This window comes from Botrytis porri, assembly GCF_014898465.1.
Source record: "Botrytis porri strain MUCL 3234 chromosome Unknown BPOR_008, whole genome shotgun sequence".
Taxonomy (NCBI): Eukaryota; Fungi; Ascomycota; class Leotiomycetes; order Helotiales; family Sclerotiniaceae; genus Botrytis; species Botrytis porri.
Genome location: NW_024066082.1, coordinates 1 through 21,735, shown reverse-complemented (window position 1 = coordinate 21,735; position 21,735 = coordinate 1). Strand labels below are relative to the sequence as shown.

The following is a 21,735-nucleotide window of genomic DNA, read 5'->3' as shown; positions in this document are numbered from 1 at the left end:
TAAAATCTAATTTAATTATAAATTAAATATTTTATATAATATATTAGTTCATTATTGAATTTATTAAAGATTTTCTTAATTTATTAGAATATTAAGTTGAGTATTCGACTTTCTGACTATTCCTGTTTTAGGTTATTCTTTTATATTAAAAAGTGCTTTTTCAGTTTATTAATATCTCTATTAAAATATAATATAAGTTATCGAAAACTTATATATATATAATTCAAAGTATTTTAAGTTTAAACTGAAAATTTTAGATTTTTAGAATTTTTCCAAGTAAAGACCTGAAGCTTTAAAATATCGATTTTTTAATTTAATAAGAATTATATATAAATTTGAAATCAGTTTCAAATCTTTAATAACTTTTTCATTGTAATTAATAAAAAGAAACTAACTACTTTTTTAAAAGCTTTGAGCTCGAATTTATATAAAAAATAAAAATAAAATTGAAAGATATTAATAATTATAGAGATATAACGTAAATAGAGAAAAATATTCTCTATAATTTCGAAAGTACTCTTATAAATACTTATTAATTAAAGTTTTTCTAATTTTTTAAAGTCTTCTACTTATAAATTAGAAAAACTTATAATAAAAATGTATAGTTTATTTTCAGTAATTTTGATTTTAATTAAAAAGTTATTAAAGGTTTTTTAAAAAATTAAGATTTATATATAATTCCTATACAAATTAAAAAATCGATATTTTAAAGCTTCAGATCTCCACTCAGAAAAATCCTAAAAATCTGAAATCCCCAGAATAGGCTTAAAATTATTTAAACTATATATGTAAAAGCTCTCAATAAATTCTATTGATAAATACAAAAGTTAATGATAAGCTAAAAAAGCGATTTTTAATGTAAATGAGTAGTCAGAAAGTAGGGTACCCGACTTAAATATAACTTTAAATTTCTTATATATAACTATTAAAGTGATAACCCTTTTTATTTTCTAACAGTTTGAAACTTCTTTATTTATAATCAGAAATGATATTTTTAATATAAAATCTATTCTTTGATTAATTAATAATATTATCAATATGAATCATTTTTAAAATTAAATTTTGAATGTAATAAATCATAGTATTCTTTTAGTTTATTACTTTTAATATTATAATTATTAAACAATAGAATACATTTAAATTATGATAAATTAGACATTTAGAGAAAAACCTTGAATCGATCAGGAGCTTGCGAGCCCCTGAACCCCTTGCTTTTTAAGAAAGTATTATATATCATAATTATTATTATAGTATAAATTTAAAAAGATATTTATTAAAAGCTTATAGGCGAGGTTGATTCATTCTTTCTTTTTATTTCATAATTTTCATAACTTAACTTATACATTCTCTATATTTAAAGATTATATCATATTATATAATATATTAAATTTTGATTTTTCATATATTAAATTAATAATTATACTATTAGATTATAAAAGCTTTAATACTAGAATAATTTTATTAACTATAACTATATAATGTATAATATATTCCTTACTAAATCGATTACATTAGCTTTATAATTATTAATAGAATAAAACTTCAATTCTTTATAAAAACTGTTAGGCAGACTTGATAAGGTGTATATATATAATATGTATGATTAAAAAAATTGTTTATTTTTATTTATTCTTTTTGTATGAAAAGGGAATTGCTATATCTATATATGTGTACTATTTCCATTTATATATTTTGTATATATGTAGGGTAAAGTGTGATATATAATGTTATGTTGTTGATTATGTGTTTTGATATAAATTTAATTTTCTTTTTTGTATAAATAGAATTTGTATAAATCAGATTAATGTTTGGAATTTGTGATAGGCAGTTACTTTATTGCTTAATTCAATTTTTGTTTCTTATAGTAAATTAAATAAGTGTAATAAACTTCGTTTTAAATTAATCAAATCCCGTATTAGAAAACTATCAAAATTATCAAAATCTAAATCATCCTATTGTGTACATATTCTCCGGTTGTATTGAACGATATACCTAGATTCGGTATTATATTAATCCTTTTGAAATTATAGAAAATTCGAATTTAACTAATCATTCGAAATATATGTTAATTTTTGTTGAGATATAAGTAGTTTATATTATTAGTTATTTTCTATTTATTGCTAATTTTGTGTTGTATATAATATATTGAAAACACGGAAAAGTAAGCATTCTGAAAACTTGAAATAAAGTTATAGAATTATTATAGAATTATAAACAAAGTTCTATAATACTTCTACAAGGTTTCTTTAATTGAAACAAGTCTAAATGAATATGTCGTTATTATTAGAAATCTAGTAGATATCCCTGTAGGAACCTCTTAAAACTATGATGATATTTAGAATAAAGGAAATAAAGATTTTTGAAGTAAAATATTAAAAAGCAATTAATATAATAATATTTGAATTCTTAAAAACAATTATCAAATTAATAATATGTTAGTATAATTTGATAAAGGTATTGAAAATAGAGATAAAAAAACTCTATAATGTTTAAGTTACTTATTATAATATTAATGGAAAAGCATTGGGATGGTTTTAGGGAGTATTAGGAGTTTTAAAAGAGGATATAGGGAAAGGGATATAAGAAATATTAAAAAAATGACAAATACAATTATATATAGATATATTAAAAACTAGGTTGGTATTTGTACGATATATTGATATGAGTAATCTGGTTAGGAAATTCATCATTATATATACCCTTCAGAGTATACGGATTAGTCTTCATGCTATAAATATAAAGAAATACAAGGGTATATTTAATAAAGATATATTAAAGAATATCAACAAAAAAATAAAAAAAGCTAATATAATAAAAATCAATAAAATATCAAACACTAAATTCATTATTATGATTAAAACCTAAAAGGGGTATAATAAATTCATAAAGGATTTTACCTAAATCAATACTATCTTTTTAAATATAAAGATAAAACAATTTATAAACCAAGTTATTATACACAATATAAAAGTAAAATAAATCGATTTGAAAAAAGGTTTAATATAAAGAGGATTCAAGGCTACTCTTATAGTAAACAACCTTAAAATTAATTTAAATATAGATCACTTGTTCTGGTTATACAAGAAAATTACTAGGGAGAAGGAAATATCATTTATTATCATTACCATACCCTCCCCGAAGGTAACGAATTAAATTCTATTCAACAGTCTATTTTATAATAAAATATAATTAAAGATTAATCTCTACAATACAATATATTTATCAAATTAATATTATAACTATTAAGAACTTGAAAACTATAGATCATTTATATACACCAGATAAATAATATATAATAATTGTATAGGAATTCACCATTTAAATCAATATAAGAATAAAGAAATTGAAAATAAAGGAAAATGGAAATGTATTAATTATAAGGGAAATTATAGAGTATAAAATAGATATAGTTATTATAAGTTGGTAGAAAAATTCGAATATGTAAAACGAATAGTACCTTTCATTCTGAATCGCTTCGCAATAAAGGACGAACACAATTAATTCAACACTTTGGTGTAAAGAAGCCAAGGATCTGGTATTACTTCAAATAATCAATTTATATTTATTAGCTCATATTAATCAATATTATCTTAGTAATAGGAGGTAATACAACACAAACAATTCAGGATATTATCCCTGAATTAAGGTCAAAGCTCTAGCATTGTAAGAGTGAGGTAAGAGTTTATCCTATATAATGATTTATTCAATAATCAGAATCAACCTTTGGAATCTTTATAATATTATATTAGAATATTATTATATTATAATATAATATTAATAAATAAAGATTTGTAATAATTATATTTCTATATTATAAAAAAATTGTATAATATTATATTATTGTAGTTTAAGAATCTTAAATTAATCTATTTAATAAGTTTATTTATAATAACAATCGGTAATAATATCTTATTTACAAATAGAAAAACAAAATTAAAGTAGTACTATATATAAATAAGACTTTAAATATTTATAGATGGATATTTAGTATTTCTATATACAACCTCTACTTTGTCTATTTCAAGATTTAAAGTGGAAACACTAAATAGTAAATATAAATCATTAATATCTATAATCCCATTCTATTGGCCAAATACAAAGCTATTGGACCATTAGTTTTATCAACAATCTTCTATCAATTAAAGAATTTAGATCGAGAATATATAATTCTAGACAATTTTAACCTTCACTATTTATTCTGGGGGGGGACAAAGGTAGTATTTACAAAAGTGTATGACAAGAAACTTATCAACTTTTATAATCAATTCCTTTTTATATTTATTATCTCAAAAGGAATTATAATATAAAATAAAAGAATCTAAGAATCTATAATAAATTTTGTTTAAATCTTGGATAGGATCCTAAACTAAGTCTACTTTATTATTATTTATGAATATTTAGATTTAGGTTCGGACTATATTCCATTTCTCATTAGAATCGCAATACGGCCACATACCTTTAAACTATTACCAAAACCTCTATAGAAAGTCATAAACATAGACAAGTTCAGGAACAATATTATAAACAATATGCTGGATATTATATTATTAGAGATAACGAGTAAGATTAATAACTATATTAATAAGATATATTATTGTTTATAGATAATTATAAATGATAGTATATCTATAACGATTATATCTCTATATTTTAAGCTATACTGAACAAAACATTATATAGTATTAATCAAACAAATCCAATTACTCTATCGGGAATATATTGCTAACTTTTTTCTTAATTTTTATAAGGTTTTCAATAAGATATGAAAACTAAAGAAAAAGATAATTCAAAATGAAATAATAAAATACTTTTAAAAAAGGATTGAGATAATAATGAAAAAGAAAAACAATATATAAATCTTAAAAAGATAAATTAAGAATAAAAGCTATTTGTTTAAAACAATATTTCAATTTCTTAACCTTTATTAGGAAGATAAGGTGGTGATATTAAGGGAAAATAAAGTGATAATATTTAGAAATCACTTTTTTGTATTGTTACTAGTGGCAGATTTATCTAATATAGATTGATATATAGAAAATTCTTTCAAATATTCTTTTACAATGGATATAGAATTTCAATTAATCAAAGTATATTTCATTGAGATAGTAATGAGATTGAAATCTTATAAAGCATCAAGATCATCAGAAATTACAAATTTTATTATCAAACTTATATTAAAATTCGAATTAATAGATATTTATTATTACCATTTGTTCCAGGCCTATATAGCCCATAAATATTATTTAAAAGTATTTAAAAAAGTATATACAATTCTTCTTTATAAGTTGGGGAAGGACAAACAATAAATCAAGTTATACTACCCAATTATCCTTCTAGATATCCTAAAAAAGCTCCTAAAAAAATTGTATTTAAATAACTATTTTATATTACGAAAACTCATAACCTCCTATTTAAATTTCAAATAAGAACATAATTAAAACGAGATATCATTATTGCTTTAAAAATACTCATTAAATAATCTTTAATATCTATAAAGCAATATCTATTTATATACTATATACAAAAGTCTTTATAAAATTCTTAGATATCTATTTAGATGAACTACAAGCTATAGCGAGATTTAAACTAAAAGGGACAGGCATATTGAAACTAATTCAAAAAGAATGTAATAGAACATATAAAAGATATAAATTCGTGGGGAGATTGAGAAAAAACCCGTACCACTTCCGAAAAAACAAAGTTTGAGTAGACTCTATCCAAACTAAAATATAATAAGGTTACCAAAGATTATAAACAAAAATATAAAATTAAAAAAACAATAAACGAATCCTATACTAAACAAATATAATAATCTATTTTCAATTTTAAAGTATAACAGATTAAACAACTATATAAAAAAACATTTTTCAAAACCATTATGAATTCAAAATACCTATAATTCTAAATTATTAAATTAATAGAAGTCAATTTAAAATCTATAATGATTTTAAAAAAGGAATTAGTTTAATAATATTAAATATTAGAACAAAAAAGATAGGTTTAAAAGGCTTCCTTATAAAATAAAGAATTCTAGGATATATATCGGAATGTATATAATATAAATAGAGGAATTAGATTACTAATTATATTATATTCTACTATACAAATATAACATCATAACAATAAAGGCTCTGAATCCAAATATAATGGATATACAATTTTATATAAGATCTGAAATCATTTAAAGGGGTAATTATATAGCTTATTAAAACAAAACTACTTTTTCAATATATATTTTTATTAGGAATATTAATATATAAATACTAAAAATATAAATCAAAATTATAAAGATAATTATAGGAATATAATAATATTAACGAAATCTTATCGAACTTTAAATTTTATCCTTAAAAAATCGAGATACAACTTTTGTATTAGTTTCATTATTATTATTAAGATCCTCCTTTTAAAAATCATATTATATTAATCAATAATAATAATAAAAAGAATATAAGAAATGATTTATAATAATATAATATATATCGATGAACTGAATGAAGAAGGATGTAATAAACTCTATAACCTTAGTCTATTGTATTTATATAACAGCTTCAATAATAACAAAAGCATAACATAACTTCTCGACTACAGTGTATATAATAATCTCAAATATGTTGAAAAGATTGTGATACTTAAGAGGAACCTTAGTGGGCTAATCAATATTAATAGTATTAATAATAATAAGCAACTTTTTATAGGCATAAAGGTTATAGATAGTTATAAAGATATTAAGGTTTCAATTATTATTATAAATATCAGAATTATCTATAATTTTTTATATACCTTTCTTATAGGTAGTAGCAGTGTATAAGGTAATTATTATAATATTCATATAATTTATAGGAATCTATATTAATAAGCGTTTTATTAATTGGGAACTTTTAAAGTTAAGATTTGAAAATGAGATATTCATATTATAGCACACACCCCTTCTAATACAATAACAGAGACACTTCCTATAAATACAAATATAAATTATGATAAGATTATAAATAAGTTGATACAAGTATTTAACATAATAGTTATAAAATAAGCATATAACAGAACAAAAGTGAAAAGAAAGCTTTTAAACATTTACCCTTTTCTTGAAAGGTATTTTAAAAAGATATTATTTTGAAAATAATAAATTGAGATTCGAGTTAATTAGAATAAAAGAATGATAAAGTAAATACAGAATAAAGTATTATAAAATATTTAAGAAAAGATAGAGGGATTTATATTCTATTATAAAGGACAAAACAAATGATAAATAAAAGATTAGATGAAATAAATAAAGAGGAAAAGAGTAAGGAAGATAAAAAGTAAACAAAGAAATATGGTTGCTGTAAGATAGAGGCGAGTAATTACAGAGTTATATTATTGTGATAATAATAACTTTAATAATAATAAAAATCGTTGTATTATAAAAAAGAGAAAAGGGGGCTTATATTATTATATTAAATGGAAATAGATTACACATTATTAATTTGTAGAATAGAAACAAAATAACTATAATAATATTGTTTTCAAAAGTATAAGTATTATGGGCTATAAGCGATTTGGTGGAACATTAAAAGGGAATAGATTTTTATATCTTTTTCCTATCTATTTCATTTAATTAGATATAGATATAGGCGCATCGCATGGTCTTAGTATAACTATATAGATCGAATCGATTATGAATTTACTACTACTATTATAATATATTAATATTTTCATACGAATAAGGCTTTTTAATTGTATGATATAGTAAATGTAGTGGTGGGTTTAAATCAAAATTTTTTTTTTTTATTGGTGGGTAAGTTTTTGTATTATATTATCACAATAATCTTCAATTTACTTTTTTAGCAATACTAAACAATCCTGTTTTGTACATATACAATCGAATTATGTTTGTATAAATTTGTATAATATAAGTATTATACATAAATGATTTATTAATACAGAATTGTGGGATTCTTATTAAGGATTCTTGTGGGGAATGTTGTTGTAGTTTTGCATCCTTTCCGGATTGTCGTCGTTTTAAAATTGACGGAGATAGTGAGTCGTATAATGTCATTCGAGGGTAAGCTTCATATATAAGTAATGTTGGTACAAGTCTATTTGGGCTAGCGGTATTATTCACTACCTTTATTACTATTTGTAATATTAATTTTTTATTGAGATTGTTGTTTTTCAATTCAGTTTTAAATATATTATATATGTGTTGTATAGAGGAGTGATATCTTTCAATTTTTTTAATTGTATTGTAGGCTTTGACAGGGATTTCTTAAATATCAATTTGAAGGGATTTTGCGTTTTATTTGAATTCTTTGGATACGAAGTTTGTATCTATATTATATAATATGTGATTCAATGATTCTAGGTATATATTAATTCAACATTTTCGAATAGCATTTTATATTGTTTTGATAGATATATCTTATATGAATATTATAGTATTATATATAATTGTTTTATTAATAATATATAAAATTAAATTTTCATTAATATAAAAAATATTAAGAATAATAGAGTAATTGAATTTAATATTATTTTTGATTGTGAATTTAAATTGTTTAGGGGATTTTATATAAAGTTGATAATGCTTATAGAATTTGTTGAGTTTCTTGATTATATAAATATTAATATTATATTTTACTCGATTTAAGAGGGTTATAAGTTTTTATATAAATAAATAATCAAATCTTTAATGAATTTGCTTGAATTCTATCTCTATTAAATGATTATATATAATCGATTCCTCTTTTTAATTCAAAAGTATAAAAGAATATCCTCATTTTCATATAATAAGAATTATCTTATTATCTTATTTTAAAATATTTATAAGATTATCAAGTAATATATACAAATAATCTATATCTTATATATATATAAGAAATAAAATGTTTATTAATATAATTGAAAAGATAATATCACTAAGAGATGTTTTGATCGAGATATTACCTTGTAATTATACAGAGCCTTTTCCAAATTTAATATTATATTGAACATTATTTATACATTTCACATTCTTTTCTTTTTTTAATAATTATACTTAAAGTTCTCTTATTATTAATATTCTTAATATATTAATATTAGAAATAATACCTTAGAAAATATTAATTGAATATCAATCTTCAAACTGAAAATTCTTATTTCCATTAATTGTCTTTTTATATGATTACTCGAATTAATCTTATTATAGAAAAGTGTCTATAAGGGATTATTTATTAAAAAGTTTAGTTGTGTATATTTCATTAATAAATTTCATTTTAGTAAAATGTGTTTTATATTCTATTAATTGATTATTTAATAAATCATTTTATTGATATTTAATAATATTTTGTTCATTTGTGACTTTATTGAATTCAATTTCTGTATTGTTTAAATTACTTTTGTATGAAAGAAGGAATTAATGGAATTGATTTTCATTTATATTATGTTTTGTTATAAATTGATTGTATCGAAGTTTTTGTTTTTATATAGAGTAATTTGTGGACTAATAATCTGGTTTTTTATATATATAATATTTTAATAATAATATATAAGGATTATTTTGAAATTATATAAATTGTGAATAAAAAGAATTATTTTAAAAAGAAAATGAAAACTTCTTTTTATTTCAAATTCCTTAAAATCAATCTTATTTTTAATATAATCCTTAGTCTTTGTACATATAATTAGTTTAATATATTTCTATATTAAATAGATTATTAATAATAAAAATCGATATAAAGGAACTTATTGTTTTTATATATTTAATTTGTTTAATAATGTTTTATAAATCAATATAAAAACCTTTATATATTAGAGCTAATTGTAATAATACAAAATTATACTTAAGAATATTATAATAAATATTTATAATCTAATCTTAAAGCATTAATTCTAATCAATATAAATCAATCAAATTATACTATAAATTCTGAAGACTTTTAAGCAGGATTTCTAATTATTGAGGAAGTGTTTTTTCGGGATTGTTTTATATAACTTACAAAAACATTGTATTATATTATTTAATAAGATATTTTTGTTATCTTTCTTTAGTTTCAAAATGTATTTGTATTAATACTAATATATTCTCAAAATTGAGATTTTTATTAGTAATTTTATTAAAGTAGAATATTAAAATATTATCCTTAAGTATTGTTGAAAAAGCATTATTATATTAACCTGGTTTAATATTAATATTCCTATAAAATTTATAAAACATTTGAAACTTTTAATCAAAAAAATTATATTCTCCACTATCATATTTGTAATTTTTATTAATATATACTTTTATCAAATCTAAAAGAAGATTATATATATCTTGTATATAGTATATATAATATATCTTCTCTTAATATTATATAATCTAATATTATATAAGGTTTGAAATAAGGTTGATTTTGATCTTGTGAATATAATGCAAATATTTAGTTGAATAAATTTGAGATAGATATTAATATATATATTAATCTTTTCGATCTAATTATTTTATATACATTTGAGTAATTTGATCTTAAATCCTTTACCTCTTTCTCAATCTCTTTTATACATTCGTTTAGTATTTTTTTCAAAATAAGTTTAATAAAAACTTTAATATAGTTTAAACTATTTTTTGATTGTTGAACTTGAAAATTGTAAACAAAAAGTTGAATTTGTAGAAGTTTAAGTGCTTTATAATGTGTAGTTTTAAAGATAGCTTCAATTCAACCTTTATATTATTCTTGAAATTCGTCCTATAATCATTACTCTTTATATTATCTAAATTATAAATTAATAATCCACATAATGATATCAACATTTATTTGGGATTCTATAAGATTGAGATTGCTTAGATTTAATTGTTTTCTCTAAAATGTAAAATCTACTTCATATAAAAATGTTTTAGGGATTGAAAAAACCATATTAAATAATAATATTCAATATCGTATTATATCGAATATGTTTTATATAGCATATACAAGAGCGTAATAAACATAGATAGAATTAATATAAATCAAACTATCCTAAAGAAATTATAACTATAATCAGGGATCTCTTTTTAGTATATAATTCGAAAAGATAGTATAAAGAATATAATGTTCTAGTTTTTCCATACAAATTGTATATAAATTTAATCTAGTATAATTTTGTTTGTCTTTTTAAAAGATATCTTTTTTTATTAGATTTGATCTTGTTGTTTTATGATTGAGTCTAATCAATTACTAATTAGTATTGAGCAGACTTGATAAGATGTATATACATAATATATATGATTAAAAGGATTGTTTATTTCTGTTTATCCTCTTCATATAAAAAGGGAATTACTATATTTATATACATATACTACCCCCATTTATATACTTTATATGTATGTAGAGTAAAGTGTAATATGTGATGTCATGTTGTTGGTCATGTGTTCCGACAAAAACCTTAGTAATAAAGCTAGTATTGTAAAAATTAAATTAATCAAAAGCCCTTAGTTTCTTCTATATGAATTTAATCTTTTTTTTCTTTTATTCAACTCTTATTAGCTTTAATTAAATGATTTAAATAATTTCATTAAAAGAGGTTATTTATATTCAAGGTTTCTTATACTATATTATAATACTAAGGAATTCATATGATTAATTAGATCACCTGAATCGAATCTTAGGCTTAGTGAATCAACTTTTATATATATAATATTATAATTCTTATAGGTAATAAAATTATTAAGAAGATGAACCTTTAATAATTATTTTATTAAATCTTAGTTGATATTATAAATCAACTAATTAATTAAATTATTAAAATAAAAAAGAGCTATTAAATCAATTCGAACTATCTTTATAATAATTTACTTGAATATATTAAAATACTTTATACTTTCTATTTCCTATATAGCTTTTGTTTAATTTGTTATATTCATTTAATTTGTTATATTTGTAAATAATTTTATGATTTTTAAGATATAATTTATAAATATATAATTAAATATTATAAAGCAAGATTTTTTGACTTATATATTTATTTAATCTTGTTATTACTTTAAAATATTATATCTTAAATATGAGTAAAAAAAAGTATTTAGTTTTGACTTTCAGTATTTTATTTATTTATTTATTTATTTATCAATTTACATCCGGGGGGCAAGTCATAAGGACTCGCTACAACCTTTCAGAGGATATTAGGGATAGACTAAGCTAACAATTCTATATATATACAATTGTTGACTTAGCTAAGCATTTCATTCTTTTATAATTATAATATTAGTAAAAAGCGAATAGTGTTATAAGCATTGTTTATCACTTCTGTTAGCAAGTTTAAACTATTCAGCTTACTTTATATTGAAGAGTTCAAAGATTATTTGAGATCTTGAAAAAGATAGGGTTGTAAACTAATAAAGATTAAAATGATTATAGACTATTATAAACAAACAATTATATTATTGAAAGAAAAAGGGATATATTATAATCGCTTGAGTGTAAGTAGAATTACTTTTTAAAAATGAAAAGGTAAGGTAGTAATAAAGCAAAGACTTCTTTTATTACGGTTAAAGGATTGAAAAAGAATTCTGACTTTCTTTTTTAATCATATATAAATAATGAGTTATAAATTCAAAGATGATTAAGCTTCGAAAAGATAGATGTTGATTAAAAAATAATTCAAAATAAAAGCAGGCATGAATCGCTTTATTATTGAGCTAGTCACTCCTTGTCGAGAATAATGGTCCTTTTGTTTTTAACTTTCAGTATATACTTTCAAGCTTTAATCATCATAAATTTTTTTTTTAAAATATATTATTATTTAAGTATAATATTAATTTTCTTTTAAAAATTTAAATGATATTATTTATGTTAATAAAAGCTTATACTTTCTTATTATAATAATTAATCATTATTCTCTATAATCTCTGATTTCATTTTTTTATTCCTTCTAAAAGTAAATAAAGCTATTGATTCTCTTAGTCTCTTATTAGTCATTCTTTCTCTTGAATTTTTCATTAATATATTAATCTATATCTTACCTAAAAAGTTATAATATTTTCTTCATTAATTAAGTCTTTTTATATAATATTTTACTATTGAATAGATTTTCTAAGATATACATACAGAATGTATCAATTAAAAAGAAGTTATATTTATTTATTTAATTCTTTTTTCTTTTTAAAAAAGAATATTATTCTATAAGTAATGTCATTTAGGATATGATTATTATTGTTAATGAATATTATATTAGAAATAATATTATATATAATAATAGTTTATTATAATATTACATATCATACGTTTTAATATTTATATAAAAAAGATAGGGAATAATTAATATAAATACTAGCTTATTATCTAAGATTTATATTACTCTACTTGATATTCTTCTGATTATTAATTGTAACATATTAAAAAGTATATTTAATGATTTAAAAATATTTGTATTATAAAGTATATTAAATAAAAACTTATATTTTGATTGAACTAGGGACCTGCGAGCCCCTGGACCCCTTTCTTTTCGAGAAAGTATTATTTAATAATTATTATTATTATAAATTTTTAAATATAATTTTGAATCGTAATTGTATTAGGAGCTTACAGGCGAAGTCGGTTTATCTCCTTTAACTTCTTCAACCCTTTTAATCTTTTTAATAATAATAATAATAATAATTTTCTAATTTAATCGAGTCGATTAATATTAAGATATAGATGCATATGCATGCGCACGTGTTTTTATACGGTATATATCGTATATTTATCATTAATAATATGAAGAAATGAATCTTTAATTTGTCTTAAAAACATTATATACAAGCTTTAATCCTTTATATAAGTCTTATACTTGAACTTAGAATCATTAAAATTATATCATTTAAAAGCTCTTTACTCTATACAGTTATTACTTCTTTAATTCTTTATTCAATTTAATTAAGATAGTTTTATTGAAAAAGACGATTTGTTGAAAAAGACGATTAGATATTACGCTATACTATAATACTAATACAGTCAAAATTCATTCTAATCAATCAGATCGCTTGAATTGAGTCTTATTAAACGAGATTTTTCATTTTTATATATATATAGTACTATGATCCTCGCGAACAGTAAGATTATTAAGGAGATAAACCTTTAATAATTTAATTTTCATTTTTCGATTATTTCTCTCAAAAAAACTAATTACTCATTAAAATTTTAAATTATCAATTTTGGTTTAATATTATAAAAAAGTCTTATTTTATATAAATCCGCTTCGTTAAGAATTAGTATTAGGAACTCTAATTTTAAATTTTAGAAAATTCTAGTATATATTAATTATTATTCTTTTATAAGCTTATAGTTTAATAATATAATTGTTAGTTTAAGTTTAAGTTCGAGAAGGATGTAGAAGACGTAGTACCTACGATATTCGTAAGTCCTAAATGTCTATATTATATTCTGTCTAAAGAGCTAGCTAAGTATAGGAAGTTGTAGACCTTATATAGACGCTACAAGAAGAGCTAGTCTCTTCTACTTATCGCTTAGGGCTACTATACTCCGCATTCGCTTACAACTATAATATAGTAGCTAATGAATTAAAGCTATTCACTATAATCTAATAATCAATGTTCATATAATAATAAATACATTTATGTTACGGGAGCTGCCTCTAGGGTCACGTGGAAGTGTCTAGAGATCTCTCGAGGTGGTTTAGACTAGACTTCAAGTAGGAATTCAATAAGGTTGTAACTGGTTGCAATTCTCGTAACTATAGTAATGAAACTAATGATTGTTCTTGAGCACGAAGCTCTACATTGTAATGAAACCCATTCCCTTATATAGATCTTCGTCCTACTTGGACAGCTGGGACAGCCGGGCGCTCCTGGAGCGCTGTCGTTCCTGAGCTGTCCATCACGGGACACTAATCCCGTGACTCTTGGTGTCCTAGCTTATTCTTTTGTCCTGGGGCTAATCCCCTGGGACATTACTAATCCTAGTGAAGCCTTCTTGCTTACTGTGTTCTGTCTTTCCTAGGACCTATTGTCCTGGGAACTATGTCCTATGTTTCTAGGGTATCCTATGACTAATACTATATACGTGCCTGAGGCTCTCCTGGGTGCCTAGCGTCCCCCGGTATACTGCAGCTGAATCACCGAGGCTTATAGTACCATTATAGCCTATACGTTGGTGATTCTACAGCCTGTTACTAATCCGTTGTAACAATTTAGAAACATATTTTTATAAGATTTTCAATTTTCTTTTATATAATTTTTATACAAATTTTAAGTTATCTATATCAAAATTAATCTAAGAATATTCTATATCTTTTATTATTTAGTTATTTAGTTATAAGCTTATATTAAAAAGATATTATAGAATTGTTTTCTTAATAATATAACGCTTTAGATCGTTATATATTTAATGAAAAGTAATACTATTTCTAGAAATCATATATATATTCTATTAATTAATTTTTGATCTTAATAGGAAAAGGCTTATATAATAGATTGTGTATTAGAAGCTAAGTCTTTTCTAAAGCATTTAATTAAAAGCTTAAATTGATATCTATTTGTAGAGATATTAATAAAACTAATTTATTAATATTAAAATCTATTAAGTAGACTTGATAAGGTGTATATATATAAGGTATAAGAGTAAAAAGGATTATTTTATTCTGTCTATTCTCTTTACATAAAGAGGAACTTATAAATTATATATATATGTATATTAATCTTACTTATATACGGAGTATATATGTAGGGTAAAGCGTGACATGTAATGTCACGCCCCTAGTCACGTGCTCCAGAAAAAATCTGATTTTTTTTAGTTTATAGATTAAGTCGAATACTCTACTTTCAAACCACCCCTGTTTTGAACCATTCTTTACCATTAAAAATCTCAAAAAATTGATTTTTTAACTTTCTTATTTATAAATAGAATTTATTGAAAATTTGTATCTATATAATTCAGATTGTTTTAAATCTAATCTGAAATATTTAGATTTTTAGGATTTCTCTATATTGAGATCTAAAGCTTTAAAATATCGAATTTTTAATTTATATAAAAATCACATACAAATTGAAAACTTTTATAAAATCTTTAATAACTTTTTAATAACAATCATTAAAAGAAAATCATATATATTTTTGAAAGTTTTGAACTTAAATTTATATAAAAATTAATAAAAAAATTAATAAAAATTAAAAAATATAGAAATATAATATACAATAAGTTTAAAGTAGTATAAATGAACCCTGTAATTTTGAGGGTATTCTTTTAATATCTATTTATAGGAAATTTTGTTTTTTTCTGAATTTTTGAGAATAAATATATTATAAATTTATAATAAATTCTTATAATTTGTTTTTAATACTTTTTATTAAAAAATTATTAAAGATTTTATAAAAGTTTCAAATTTGTATGTGATTCCTATATAAATTTAAAAATCGATATTTTGAAGCTCTAGATCTCAATACAGAAGATTCCTAAAAATCTGAAATTTTCAAGGTAAACTAAAAATGATCTAAATTATATATATATATAAGTTTTCAATAAATTCTATTCATAAATAAGAAAGTTAAAAATTCCATTTTTGGTGTAAAAAGTGGCCCAAAAGGGGGGTGGCCCGAAAGTAGGGTACCCGACTTATGTAGCTCCCTAGCAGACCTTTGCCACAAGGAATATCATGGAATTCACTTACTAAAACCCCTTGCGTTCTATGGATACTCCCCACAGTTTAATATTCATTCGTTGGGAGAGAGAGTACAAGCTTTTGACTGGCATCATAAGTGGTAGGCGCAATACGAGTACCAAATGAACCACTCGGCATGAGGCCCGTTGACCAGGGTCCCCGCCCCAAGCCCACTTTGACTTATCCAATCCCTCTCAATCTAGTCAATCAGAGGCTATGATTCCATATGCGTATGGCTCCCAACATATGCATGCTAGCTAATTCAGAGGGATGAGCTTATTAAATGATGCTTACACCCAAGTTGGCTGCACCAACATCATCTGCACCAAATTTCTTCGTGTACTCTCAAATAGCAAAAGAAGGTCTTTTCTCCGCACCTAGACTTTTCTGATCTATAGAAACACTTTATACTCATGTTTCTGCACTCTAACCTGCGAATACGACGTCAGGGCCGGAACTGGCTTCGTTTGGCTTTTATTCCCATCCTCATTATTCTATCAGTCGACTTTTTCCTAAATATTTCTCTCAATCCACCGTTGAAACGAGTTTCTTTATCCTCGGCCCCATCCGACACTGTCACTCGTAAAGATCGTATATTCATTGCGAGCATGCATTGGAACAATGAGCTCATTCTACGCTCCCATTGGAGTGCGGCCCTATTAGATCTAGTCGGATATTTCGGCGTAGACAATGTCTATATATCTATTGTAGAAAGTGGCAGTTGGGACAACACCAAGGGTGCTCTGATGGATTTGGACGTGGAATTGGGGAAGCTGGGGGTAGAGAGGAGCATTGAATTGTTGAATATTACACACAAAGACGAAGTGGAACGGATACCGAAACCAGACGAGGAGGGGTGGATACAAACGAGCAGGGCCAGAAAAGAACTACGTCGAATTCCGTATCTTGCAAAATTACGAAATAGAGTTATGGACAAGCTGAAAAAACTCGCGAACAGAACGGATGATCAGGAAGAACGATCGTTCGACAAGATACTGTGGCTGAACGACGTTATTTTCACGGTATCTTAGCCATTTGCTTCCTTCCAACCCGTTGTTCAGTCCTTCAATAAACTAATTCTCCTGACTCGGTTCATAGACCGAAGACGTCGTGACTCTGCTTGCAACAAGAGATGGCAACTACGCCGCTGCCTGTGCAATCGATTTTTCCAAACCTCCACTTTTTTACGACACCTTTGCTCTCCGCGACATCGAAGGCGAAAAACCAGTTACGCAAACCTGGCCCTTTTTTCTGGCTGCCGAATCACGGAACGCGATGAAGACAAGCACGTCAATACCGGTTAAATCATGCTGGAATGGAATAGTGGTCTTTCAAGCAGAACCATTTTATGAGAATCCATCCTTGCGTTTTCGGGGGGTTCGAGATAGTCTTGCGCAATATCATTTAGAAGGATCGGAATGCTGTCTTATTCACGCAGACAATGGTTTGAGTTTGACGAAAGGCGTCTGGCTTAATCCAAATGTAAGAGTTTCGTACAATGCTAAAGCTGATATTGTTGTGAATCCAAAAGGGGGGAAGTGGCCAAGCAAAGGAGAGATTCTAAAGGGGATATGGAGTAATAGGTGGGCTCGTTGGACGGGATTCCTACAGAGATCTCTCGAGCGTTCTTTAGTGGAGATAAGGGTGCAACGCTGGCGTAGTGAGACATTAGTTGTAGGACAAACAAAAGTTCATGAGAAGGGGGTTTACTGTCTGATAAATGAAATGCAGGTTCTTATGGAAAACGGTTGGGCTCACATATGATTGTTGCTATTTTGAATATACAAATTATTTTCTTGTTTTGAAAGCAGAGGACATGAAAAACAAACAAAAGATATTCCATTAATTTCACTTCAATATTTATTTTCCCTTATTTGGTGATTCGAATAGCCTGTTACTCATTATCACTCCCGAAGCTTCTGTTGAAAAAATTCCATCTCATTCTTCACTTTTTGCCACTTCTCTCTCATCTCCTTCGGCCCCGAACGATCCCATTTCTCATGTAAGCTCTTCACACCTGCCTCCCAATCCTTCAAGCTCGGCCACGTAGCACTCCACTCCCAACCCAATTCAAACCACGGCATTGACCCCTCCCTTCTAAACGCATAATTCAACAAACTCTGCTCCATCGTATGCGGATCAAACCTCCTCCAATGTCCCATCACACTCATTAGGTAGTCAAACATCTCCCTACTTGGTGCTGCAATCCAGAATCCAGCTGAGAAGCTGTCCGTCGGGGGTGGAGGGAAAGGATGGTTTCTTTCTCCGGAGAAGGCATTGTCGCTGCGGGCAGCAAAGGTGTAGTTACTGGGTATTGGCTTTTCGTCGGACTTAATCTCTTGGGTCCTATGTAGTAGTGAAGTCATAGGAGTTTGTATCATCACTTCGTCGAAAATCCCATCAAGTGGGTCGATAATCAGTGTATCAGCGTCTATGAACAAAATCCGCTCGTACTCTACCATCTCGAATATCCTCAATTTGGTGAACTGATCTTTCCATCGTGTTACTCCTGTCGATATCCAGAAGGAAAGGGGCACATCGGGTACAACTTTCACTATTGCACCGTCGAGTTCCAAACGTTTGAGTTTTGAAGTGGCGACATTTTGGGTGCAGAGGACCAGGAAGGGAATATCAGTTCTCTTCGACCGCGTTTGGGGATCGTGCAAGAGCTGATATGTCAGTGTTCTGGCGGCTTGAAAATAAAAGTCGTCTTCTGGGAGCGCGGAGGAATCTTCGCCACCGGATAGGAATGTGGCGATTGCGACTTTTGACGTGGGGTTGGTTCTTCCGAGGGGTGCGTAATTGGGAATTTGGGTGTAGTGAGGCTTGGAGAAGTTGGAAAGATAGATCAGCGTAAGAATGATGAGTGCGAATATGAGGAGAAGGAGGCGTCCATGAGGACTTATCCTACGCACGGTCATGACTGCTTGAAATATAAGGGGTTATAGCAAGTTCGAATCCAAAGATCACTGTCACAACAATTGATCAAAAATATCGAAGGTCACAACGTTCAGCGAACAGCTGCTCCGAGACTCTACTGGGCACAATATAGTAGCTTTAACGGTTATGGGAACACTGATGGAGCGACTATAAGATGACCGTAAATATATTTTCCAAGAAATGATCCTATTATCCCCTAGAATGCCATCAGAGGACGCCTGGGTGGTCCGTGTAATATACCTTGAATGAAGATGTTTGATTGGTTAGATTGTGATTTTAATGCTTTTTCAGTTACTTTCTTTATAGAATAAAATCTTGATTCTATTTCTTAATTTTTTAGGAATTCATAAGGGAAGGAAAGATTAGAAATCAATAAATGATATATTATTTACAATTTTGTAATAAAAATATTATCATTTGGATTTTATATTCTGGATTGATGGTGAATATTTAGTTGAATTTGAGGAATCCTAATGATCTGATTGGTCGCTAAGATCCCTGTTAAGCGAGGCGTCCTCTGATGACAGTCTAGGGGATATGATGCTTGAAGTGTTAGGCATTGTACTTCCTCTTCCTACGAATAGAGCTTACAAAGTGAATGAAACTCCAACAAATAATAACTTTCCATGTGTCAAAACTCGGTCAAGAAATTATGAGCCTAGGTTTAGTTAGTATTTAAAACCAGGAACATCAACCATGTAATACCGTCGTACATATTGTACGGTCGGCCCCTTAAATCTTTATTTATAAGAAGGGAGATCGACAATGTATAAGTGACATCTTCCCTATAGAAAGAAAATATAGGATCCTGAATACGAGCTTTTGGTTACATTCGAATGCAGGTGATAGGACTCACGTTTACTGATCTTTAATATTGAACTGAAAATTAACAGTATATTAGTTTACTACAAAAACATTGCTTATGATTCTATATAGCATCTTCATTGCTGAAGTTTGGTTTTAGAATGTCGCAAGTAATTGTTGTAGTCTGATAAAATACTCAAAATTATTTCGATTTAGTGAGGTACAAATAGCTAAGTAAAAGCTTATGCACCTGAGGTGATCGACTTGACATTGCCCTAAATGTCTTGGATAAAGCTTAGTTGGACACCGATCCACAAGCTACAGATGTCAGATTTTAGTATTAGCAAACTAGTCTTATCAACACCCCTGCAAACGGATATCGGCTCAAGCTTTTGATTTAATGTCTTAGAAAAGACTTAGCCTCTAGTAAACAATCTACTGTATAGACCTCTTCCTATAATGATTAAAGGGGTAAGTAATGTAAAATGTATCTAAATTTATTCCCACTCTAGACCTTTAAACAAATCAAATTACATTACTAATTGAAAATTTATATAATAAACTTTAGGTAGTAAAAGTATTATAAAAGTTATATTTTATTTATGTTTTGTTTAAAATCACTAATTTTTCATTATATTCTGATTCGAAATTCTATTTAAAGCTTATTTAGAATCTATAGAAAGCTTTAAATGCTTTAAATGTTATATATTATTAGATTTAATAAAAAGCAAGTAAAAGCTTCAAATATTTATCTTGAGGGGAATAGTTTATTATCTATTTAATTTATTTAAAAGTAGTAATAAATTTCATAAAAACAGTAAGATTTTAGTAAAAGTCGAATTCATATTACTTACTTATATAATCTCTATATTAAGATTAAAAATAAATTAATAGAATATATAGTAGTAGTAGTAGTAGTAAATTAATAATCGATTTAGTCTATTTATAACTAAGCTATACTAATTATATAATATAAATAAGAAAATAAAGAGAATCTATTTTCTTTTAAATGATTTAGATTAATTATTATAAAATCTTTATAATTCTTTGTTTTTTACATCTTTCTTTATTATTCCCTTCTATTTTTCTAATATATTGAATCTTATAGTTGATATATTAATATTTTATTAAAAGATTATTCTTACTTTTGAATTCTTAATCCTTTAATTTTTTAAATTCTATCTGTAATATTAACGATTTCAAATCTAATTCTATATTATAGAATATTCTATTTGTAATCTTTTTTTAATCGTTTAATCAAATTGAATTCTATTGAAAACCTATTATCTTTATTTTCATTTTGTTTTACTAATATTATTACTTTAATAAATAGATTCCGAAGTTTTATAATAAAGAAGACAAATCATTATATAATTAATCTTAATTTGTGTTTAATAGATTCATAATTTAAAACGAATTATA

The 21,735-nt window shown here is 25.1% G+C and overlaps 2 protein-coding genes across 2 annotated transcripts; one reads left to right on the top strand and one right to left on the bottom strand.

The window, feature by feature from the left end:
* The first annotated feature begins 16,899 nt into the window (after positions 1–16,899).
* EAF01_006184 (uncharacterized protein) lies at positions 16,900–18,396 on the top strand. Its single transcript, XM_038914438.1, has 2 exons — positions 16,900–17,591; positions 17,668–18,396. Exons 1-2 carry the CDS (start codon positions 16,983–16,985, stop codon positions 18,331–18,333), a joined length of 1,275 nt encoding a protein of 424 aa, XP_038769393.1. The 5' UTR covers positions 16,900–16,982; the 3' UTR covers positions 18,334–18,396.
* Positions 18,397–18,473: 77 nt separating this feature from the next.
* Positions 18,474–19,490, bottom strand: EAF01_006183 (uncharacterized protein; the record flags this gene model as incomplete). The annotated part of the gene is made up of 1 exon (XM_038914437.1): positions 18,474–19,490. The coding sequence occupies one exon, from the start codon at positions 19,488–19,490 to the stop codon at positions 18,474–18,476; it is 1,017 nt and encodes a 338-aa protein (XP_038769392.1).
* Positions 19,491–21,735: the final 2,245 nt, after the last annotated feature.